This window comes from Falco naumanni, chromosome 20, assembly GCF_017639655.2.
Source record: "Falco naumanni isolate bFalNau1 chromosome 20, bFalNau1.pat, whole genome shotgun sequence".
Taxonomy (NCBI): Eukaryota; Metazoa; Chordata; class Aves; order Falconiformes; family Falconidae; genus Falco; species Falco naumanni.
In genome coordinates this window covers 1,813,139-1,821,401 of record NC_054073.1, presented here as the reverse complement: position 1 = coordinate 1,821,401, position 8,263 = coordinate 1,813,139, and the positions used below count along the sequence as shown (strand labels likewise).

The 8,263-nt window shown below is 68.5% G+C and overlaps 2 protein-coding genes across 2 annotated transcripts; both read left to right on the top strand.

The window, feature by feature from the left end:
• Window positions 1-320: 320 nt before the first annotated feature.
• VPS72 (vacuolar protein sorting 72 homolog) lies at window positions 321-2,715 on the top strand. The gene is made up of 6 exons (XM_040618759.1): window positions 321-482; window positions 947-1,099; window positions 1,241-1,352; window positions 1,446-1,625; window positions 1,741-1,882; window positions 2,166-2,715. The coding sequence occupies exons 1-6, from the start codon at window positions 366-368 to the stop codon at window positions 2,557-2,559; spliced, it is 1,098 nt and encodes a 365-aa protein (XP_040474693.1). The 5' UTR covers window positions 321-365; the 3' UTR covers window positions 2,560-2,715.
• Window positions 2,716-3,233: 518 nt separating this feature from the next.
• TMOD4 (tropomodulin 4) lies at window positions 3,234-7,963 on the top strand. Its single transcript, XM_040618770.1, has 10 exons — window positions 3,234-3,378; window positions 4,070-4,213; window positions 4,302-4,458; window positions 4,940-5,062; window positions 6,264-6,353; window positions 6,574-6,704; window positions 7,063-7,170; window positions 7,387-7,530; window positions 7,620-7,764; window positions 7,857-7,963. Exons 2-10 carry the CDS (start codon window positions 4,091-4,093, stop codon window positions 7,877-7,879), a joined length of 1,044 nt encoding a protein of 347 aa, XP_040474704.1. The 5' UTR covers window positions 3,234-3,378; window positions 4,070-4,090; the 3' UTR covers window positions 7,880-7,963.
• The last annotated feature ends 300 nt before the right edge of the window (window positions 7,964-8,263 follow it).

The window sequence follows — 8,263 nt, the reverse complement described above, 5'->3', positions numbered from 1 at the left end:
AGCAAAACAAAGCCGGGGAGCACGTGGCGCGCGGGACGTCACGGGTCGCCGTGATGTCAGGCGGTGACGTCATTTTCCCGGATTCCGTTCTCAAGGGCGCGACGTGACCGTACCTCGGGTGGCAGAGCCCGGGGGCGGGGAGGGGGTCTGCTGCCGTGACGTCCCGCGGGCCCAGCCCCGGTTTTCCCGCCCCCCCCGCGCGATGGAAGAGCCCTCCTCGCCCTGGCAGCCTGCCGTGCCCCCTCCGTACCTCCAGGGGGCGCCCGCCGCCATCGGCCGCTCGGCACTCGCTCTCTCCTGCCTGGCGGCGCAGCGGGCGGGCCGGGCAGGGCGCGCAGCGGAGCGCCGATCGCGGCGGCGGCGGGATGAGCCTGGCGGAGGGTCGCGCCCCGCGGCGCACGGCCGGTAACCGACTCTCGGGGCTGTTGGAAGCCGAGGAAGAGGATGAGTTCTACCAGACCACCTACGGCGGCTTCACCGAGGTGCGGAGACGCCGCGGGCCCGGGAGGAAGCCTGGGCACGGGGGAGGGTGTCTCGGACGAACGCGCCTGGCGGTGTCCCGGTGCTGGGGGGGGGAGCGGGTGTCTGAGGTGTGGGGAGCCCCGGGGGGGATGTCTGGAGGGCCCGGGGCGGGTGGATGGGGAGCCCCGTGTGGGAGGTGGGGGTCCCCGGGGGGGATTTCTAGGGGGCGCGGGGGCGGGTGAATGGGGAGTCCCGGGAGGGGAAGGTGGCGGTCCCCGGGGTAGCGGGAAGCCCCAGGTGGGGGATATCTGGGGGGTCCGGGAGCAGGTGGATGGGGAACCCCGGAGAGGGTATCTGGGGAGCCCCGGGGGTGTCCAGCCATTAGAGAAGTGGTCGTGCCCCCCTCCCCCCCCATAGCGACAAGGCCGCCGTGGCCGTGGGGCGGGAGGGCAGCGGGGGGTGACACAGCCCCCTGTCCCTGCAGGAATCGGGCGATGACGAGTACAGGGGCGACCAGTCGGACAGCGACGACGAGGTGGACTCGGACTTCGACATCGACGAGGGCGAGGAACCCGCCAGCGACCAGGATGAGAGCGAGCCCAAGCGCCGCCGCCGTGTCGTCACCAAGGCCTACCGGGTGCGGGGGGGTGGCCGGGACCGGGCTGGGGGCTCCGGCATCCCCTTCCCAGCTCCCTGCTGGGAAAAGCCCGGGTTTAAGCGGGGCCAAAGCTGTGGCCTGGGGGCGTTTTTCTCCCTCCTCACGTCCTCTGCCCCATAGGAGCCCCTCAAAAGCCTTCGCCCCAAGAAGGCGGATGTCCCCAGCAGCAGCTCGCAGAAGCCACGAGAGGTGAAATCTGTCCCCTTGGAGCTGCAGGATGACATGGGAGACAGTGAGTGCGCACGGGACGGGGCTAGGAACGGGCCTCCTGCGTGAGAGCTGCCGGTGAGCCGGCCGGCCGGTGAGCCCTGCCCTCCCGCCGCAGGCAGGAAGCACATGCGGCAATCCACGACGGAGCACACGCGCCAAACCTTCCTGCGCATCCAGGAGCGGCAGGTCCAGTCCAAGCGTAAGAAGGGTGGCACCAGCTACGACCGGCCTCTGACGCAGGAGGAGCTGCTGGAGGAAGCCAAGATCACAGAGGAGATCAACCTCCGCTCCCTGGGTGAGCCCGGCGCCGTGCCAAGGGGTGCAGGGGCCCCCGAAACGGCACAGGGAGAGGGGATGAGGGTGTCAGTGTGACGCTGAGCCTCCCCCTTGGCTTGTCGCTGTTTTTACAGAGAACTACGAGCGCCTGGAAGCCGACAAGAAGAAGCAGGTCCAGAAGAAGCGGAAGTGCGTGGGGCCAGTTATCCGGTACTGGTCCGTCACCATGCCCCTCGTCCCGGAGCCGGGCAAGGAGGAGAATGTGGATGTGGAGGGGTAGGTTGGGGTCACCTCGACGTGTCCCTCGTAGTTTTTTACCCCTCACAGACCCATCCGGGCCTCTCTGTCCCTGCCTCGAACCCCGATCCCTCCCTGGGCTCCGTTCCATCGTGGCAAGGGAGAAATGGGTTTTGGGCAGCGCCTTGGAGCCCCACGTGTCCCACACTCCAGTCCTGGGGGGCAGCTCGAGCAGATTTGGCAGCTCTGCCCACCATGGGAGCTCCCCTGGGGTCTCCCCTTGCCCTGGGGGTCTCCTAGGCACTGACTGAGTCTCTTCTAGGTTGGACCAAGACCTGCAGCAGGCTGAAGCAGCTCCAGCCCCGGCTCCAGCTTCCGCCGGGAAGTGCTCCCGCACCTTCATCTCCTTCAGCGACGATGAAACCTTCGAGCGCTTCTTCCCCAAAGCAAAACCGCCGCGGCTGCCGGTGCGGGAGATCTGCCCCGTCACCCACAAACCGGCTGTTTACCGCGACCCCATCACCGACATCCCCTACTCCAACATCCGCGCCTTCAAAATCATCCGGGAGGCCTACAAAAAATACATCACGGCCCACGGGCTGCCCAGCGCCGCCGCCTCCGCCACCTTGGGGGCCACCGCTCCCCCCGGCCCCGACCCCAACGTCCGTCCCACCCGCCAGAAGATCGTCATCAAGCAGAGCGTCCCCACGACCTGAGTGCTGGGGGGCTGCGGGGGACCCGTGGCCGCCGCGGGTTGAGGCCCGTCCTCGCTCTGACTCCTGCGGGTGACAACGGTTCGTTGCTTTATTTATCACCTTCCTTTTTTTTTTATATTAAAAAAGAAATAAACCCGGGTAGCCTGCATACAAGAAGGGTGCGGACTCTTATTTCTGTTCGATGCGCGGCACCGGGAGCGCCCGCAGTGCGGGCAGGGTGCGGGCAGGGTGCGGGCAGGGTGCGTACCACCCCTGCTTTACACAGACCCTACAATAAACAAGCGGTTTGCTCCAAGCGCTGCTGCCACAGGCGTCCCAGTGACGCTGGCCCCGTGCACCCCCCGAATGTGATTTGGGGGGCTGGGGGGGGCGGGGTGGTGTCTCTTCCCCCAGAAAATCTTGGGGTGAAAGGGCTTAAAATGCCCCGGCGGGGGGGGTGGGTCAGGGGTCTCTGAGGGGCCGCGGGGCCCCAGGCAAGAGGTTCAGCCTCTCGCTGTGGCCTCCCCCCGTTCCCCCCCCCAGCCAGGGGCACCCCAAGAGGTAACGGGGCGCCCCCCGGGTCACGAGGGGCCCCCCACGGCCCAAGGGTGCCCCTGCATTGCCGGGGTGCTGGGGTGGAGCTGGCGCGGGGCTGGCAGGGCTCGATAACGCCGGCGATATGTGATCTCGCCCCTCCCCGCCGGCTCGCAGAATAAAACGCTGATCTCATGCCCTGCGCGGCCGGAGCCCTTGGCTCAGCACCGGGGCTCAGCACCGGGGCTCAGCACCACCGGGGCTCGCACCCAGGCAGGCTCCACCGCCCGGCCAGCCAGCGGCCAGGTAGGGCCTGGGGCGGGGGGGGGATCCCAGGGTGGGGGGGGCATGTCACCCCCAGGGACAGGGGCTCCTGGGTCTGTCGGGGATCCCTGCTTTGAGGGATCCCCCACCCCGCAGCCCCCCCGGCTTTCACCCATGGGTGTCTGGTCCCTCCCGGGGGCACCAGTTGCACGTGTGCCCCCTGCCCCCAGCCCTGGGGATGCTGGTGTCGGGGTTGGGGGGCGGGGGGGGGCGGGGAAATCTCAATCCGGTTCCTCGGGGGGGACCCAACCCTGGTGCCAGGGGACTCTCGTGTCCTCAGCGCCCACCCCTGCTGCCCCTCACCAGGGAGGGGGGGATCTGTGCTGGGGGGGCAAAGGGGCACTGGTGGGGCGGTCTGGGCGGCACTGGGGCTGCTGCACTGGGATCTGCCCCCAGGCAGTGGGGGAGGCTTTGCGGGGGGGATGCTGGGTCCTGGTTTGGGGAAGAACCTGGAAAATGTGCCTCAGCTCCCCCAGAGCCCCGAGGCGGGGGGTGCCCCACGGCCCCCCAGCCCAGCGGGAACCCAGCAGCACCCGGTGTTGCGAAGGCGCCCTGTGGGCTGTGCCACGGAGGGGGTCCCTGTGGCGTGGGGTGTCCCCCCACGGTGTGGGGCATGTCCCCGCCCCGGGGAGCCTCCTGCCAGCTGCTCAGCCCCCCTTGTCACCCCCCCCAGGCCGCCCCCCGGCCCGCTGCCATGACGTCCTACCGGCAGGAGCTGGAGAAGTACCGGGACATCGACGAGGACAAGATCCTGCAGGAGCTGTCGGCCGAGGAGCTGGCGCAGCTGGACTTGGAGCTGCTGGAGATGGACCCCGAGGTGGGTCCCGGTGCCCGGGGGTGGCAAGCAGGATGAGTGCCGTCCGGCCGTCAGGGTCCCCCCAGGGGTGACACGGTGTGTCCCCCAGAACGTGCTGCTGCCGGCCGGGCTGCGGCAGCGGGACCAGACGCAGAAGAGCCCGACGGGGCCGCTGGACCGGGAGGCCCTGCTGCAGCACCTGGAGAAGCAGGCGCTGGAGGCTGGCGAGCGCGACGACCTGGTGCCCTTCACCGGCGAGAAGAAAGGTGCGGGGACCCGGGGGGTGACATGGCGGGGACAGTGGCGGGGACCAGGGGGCACGGGGCCCTGTGGTGCCGGGTATATTTAGCTCGGCAGAACCGTCCTCGCCAGCAGCTCGGGTGTCCTGGGCGAGCTGGGTCCCCGCCAGCCCCGGGTACGGCCACCCCCTGGCAATGTCACCCCCCCGTATGGCCACCCCCCGGCAATGTCACCCCCGTTAATGCCACCCCTCGTACAGCCACCCCTGGCAATGCCACCCCCTGGCAACATCACCCCCCCCAGTAGTGTCACCCACTGGACACGTCCCCCCTGGCCCCCCACCCCCGGCAGCGTCACCCCCAGGCGCAGTCACCCCTGGGCCAGGTCACCCCCCCGGCAGCAGCCGCATCCCCAGCACCCCTGCCAGCCCCGTCCCCGGGCCACCATGCTCAGCGCCACCGGCCCGTGCGAGGCCGGGCAGGATGCAACCCGCGTCCCCGCGCCCAGGGAAGCCCTTCGTGCCCAAGAACCCGACGCGGGAGATCCCACGGGAGGAGCAGATCACGCTGGAGCCCGAGCTGGAGGAGGCGCTGGCCAACGCCACCGAGGCCGAGATGTGCGACATCGCCGGTGGGTCTCGCACGGGGCAACCGCATCGTACCGCAGCCTCGCACGGGGCTGGTGCATTGCACCGCAACCTCACGCGAGGCAGCCATGGTGCACCACAGCCTTGCATGGGGCAGCCATGGTGCACCACAGCCTTGCACGGGGCAGCCATGGTGCACCACAGCCTCGCACGGGGCAGCCATGGTGCACCACAGCCTCGCACGGGGCAGCCATGGTGCACCACAGCCTTGCACGGGGCAGCCATGGTGCACCACAGCCTTGCACGGGGCAGCCATGTCGCACCACAGCCTTGCACGGGGCAGCCATGGTGCACCACAGCCTTGCACGGGGCAGCCATGTCGCACCACAGCCTTGCACGGGGCAGCCATGGTGCACCACAGCCTTGCACGGGGCAGCCATGTCGCACCACAGCCTTGCACGGGGCAGCCATGGTGCACCACAGCCTTGCACGGGGCAGCCATGTCGCACCACAGCCTTGCACGGGGCAGCCATGGTGCACCACAGCCTTGCACGGGGCAGCCATGTCGCACCACAGCCTTGCACGGGGCAGCCATGTCGCACCACAGCCTTGCACGGGGCAGCCATGTCGCACCACAGCCTTGCACGAGACCACACTACATTGCATGACAACCTTGCATGGAGCTGCTGTGTTGCACCACAGCCTTGCACGGGGCAGCCATGGTGCACCACAGCCTTGCACGGGGCAGCCATATCGTGCCACGGCCTCGCACAGGGCAGCCATGGTGCACCACAGCCTCGCACGGGGCAGCCATATCGTGCGACAGCCTTGCACAAGGCTGCTACCTCGCCTGGCCCCCTTGCACGGAGCTGCTGTGTTGCACCGCAGCCTCGCACGGGGGTAGCGTGTCCCACAGCAGCTTCACGTGGCGGCAGCACATTGCACAGCGGGGAGCACGTTGCACAAGGATCAGTGTTGCACGGTTGCACGCCTGCCCCGGCCCCGTGTCACACTCCACTCCCCGCTGCCAGGTGTGTGCCGGGCCCCCCCCCCGCCTCCCTGGGTCCTGGCCAGCGCCCGGCTAAAAGCAGCGCTGTGCCCCCACGCTCGGCTTTCACCGCTGGCCCCCGGCCCGCGCGCTCCCTGCGGCTTCCCCGAGCCCCCCGGCAGGGCAGGGGGGGCTGCAGCCACCCCCCAGGGGACACGGGGGGCCCTGGGGCACAGCTGACCCCCCCGGCCCCACAGCCATCCTGGGCATGTACACGCTGATGAGCAACAAGCAGTACTACGACGCGATCTGCAGCGGGACCATCTCCAACACGGAGGGCATCAACAGTGAGTGGCCTGGGGACACAGGGACAGGGGACGTGGGGGATGAGCCACCCCCCGGACGGGGGCCACGGGGCCCACGGGGCTGTTTGGGGTGGCTTGGGGAGCAGAACCCCTCTGGGATACCCTGTGGTGACCCCACACACACGTGCAAACGCATGTGTCCCCACACGTCCGTGTCCCCACGCACGGGCATGCGCGTACCCGCACACACGCGTGTGCCCAGGCGTGGTGAAGCCTGACACGTACAAGCCGGTGCCGGACGAGCCCCCGAACCCCACCAACGTGGAGGAGACGCTGCGGCAGATCCAGGCCAACGACAGCACTCTGGAGGACGTCAACCTCAACAACATCAAGGTGAAGGACCTGGTGGCAGTGTCCCCAGGGTGCTGCTCCCTGGGCTGTCCCCATGGGGCTGGGACACCCTGTTCCAGGGTGCTGCCTGCTGTCCTGGGGTGTTTGCCCTCACCCTGGGGTGGCTCCAGGGCACCCCAGGGTGCTGGTCGCCACCTGGGGGTATCCGTGTCCCTTTGGTGACATCCCCTTGGTGCCACTTACACACCTTGGGCGACATCCAGCACCCTCTCAGGGATGTCTCTGTCTCCAAGGGCACATCTAAACCCCCTCGATGCCACTGACATCCCCCCCTGGTGACACCCTGCAGCCCCGGGGATGTCCCCAGCTGCTCGGTGACACCCATGTCCCCTTGCGGCAGGACATTCCCATCCCCACGCTGAAGGCCGTCTGCGAGGCCATGAAAACCAACACCCACGTCAAGAAGCTCAGCCTGGTGGCCACCCGCAGCAACGACCCCGTGGCCAGCGTGAGTGCCAGCCCCGTGTCCCACCATGTCCCCACACCTCTCCAGACTGGGAGGGGACACGGCCCCTAACCCGGGCTCCACCCTGAGCACCAGCAAGGCCAGGTGACAGTGGCTTTTCCACCGTCACCTGGGGCATCGGTGGCCCAGGACGTGCCAAAGGGGGGGGGCACCAGCCCTGGGTGACACCCCGAAGTGACACCCTGAGGTGACACACAGGCTGTGGCCGAGATGCTGATGGAGAACAAGACCCTGGAGAGCCTCAACATTGAATCCAACTTCATCACCAGTGCTGGCATGATCAGCATCATCAAGGCCATGTACCACAACACCACTCTGAGCGAGCTCAAGGTGGACAACCAGGTAGGGACGGGCACCCAGGGGTGGCCTAGGGAGGGGGACAGGGGTGTCCCCAACTTCCCGGTGCATCTGGTCTCACCGCGGCCCCACAGTGCCAGCGGCTGGGCGACACGGTGGAGATGGAGATGGCCACCATGCTGGAGCAGTGCCCCTCCGTCGTGCGCTTTGGCTACCACTTCACGCAGCAAGGCCCCCGCGCCCGTGCCGCCATCGCCATCACCAAGAACAACGAGCTCCGTGAGCATCCCCTGTGTCCCCTCCCAGAGCAGGAATCGGGGGGGGGGGGGGGGTGTCCCGGCCCTGACCTCCCCTCTTTCCTCTGCCCCCAGGTCGCAAGCAGAAGAAAGCCTAACAGCCCTCCCCTCCCCCCCCCAGCACGGATGAGCTCCGGCTCCTGCTCCCTGGAGCTGCTGTAAATAAAGACGGAGCAACGCGGCTTTGGGATCCGCTCGGATGCATCCCGGGGCAGGATTTGTGCGCAGGGACAGAATTGGGATCGTAGGGATGGGCTGAGGGAGGGTAACGCCACCGGGGGGGGCCGCAGGGGCTGAGCGGGATGCCTGGACCCCCCCAGGGAGCAGCGGGGCCGCAGGGTCGGGGTATTTATACCCCAGGGATTGGGTTACGGCACCAGGAGGGGTGGGGGCAGCCAGGTGCCCCCGTGGCACTGAGCTGGGCACCCAGGGCCCACAGGGCCCAGCACCCATGGCCCAGAGGGGTGGGTGGGGGGGTACAG

Coding starts and splice junctions, on each gene's coding strand:
- VPS72 (XM_040618759.1), top strand. CDS start 366: ATGAGCCTGGCGGAGGGTCGCGCCCCGCGGCGCACGGCCGGTAACCGA. Junction 483..946: donor CCTACGGCGGCTTCACCGAG/GTGCGGAGACGC, acceptor CTGTCCCTGCAG/GAATCGGGCGATGACGAGTA. Junction 1,883..2,165: donor GAGAATGTGGATGTGGAGGG/GTAGGTTGGGGT, acceptor AGTCTCTTCTAG/GTTGGACCAAGACCTGCAGC.
- TMOD4 (XM_040618770.1), top strand. CDS start 4,091: ATGACGTCCTACCGGCAGGAGCTGGAGAAGTACCGGGACATCGACGAG. Junction 4,459..4,939: donor CTTCACCGGCGAGAAGAAAG/GTGCGGGGACCC, acceptor CCCCGCGCCCAG/GGAAGCCCTTCGTGCCCAAG. Junction 6,705..7,062: donor TCAACCTCAACAACATCAAG/GTGAAGGACCTG, acceptor CCCTTGCGGCAG/GACATTCCCATCCCCACGCT.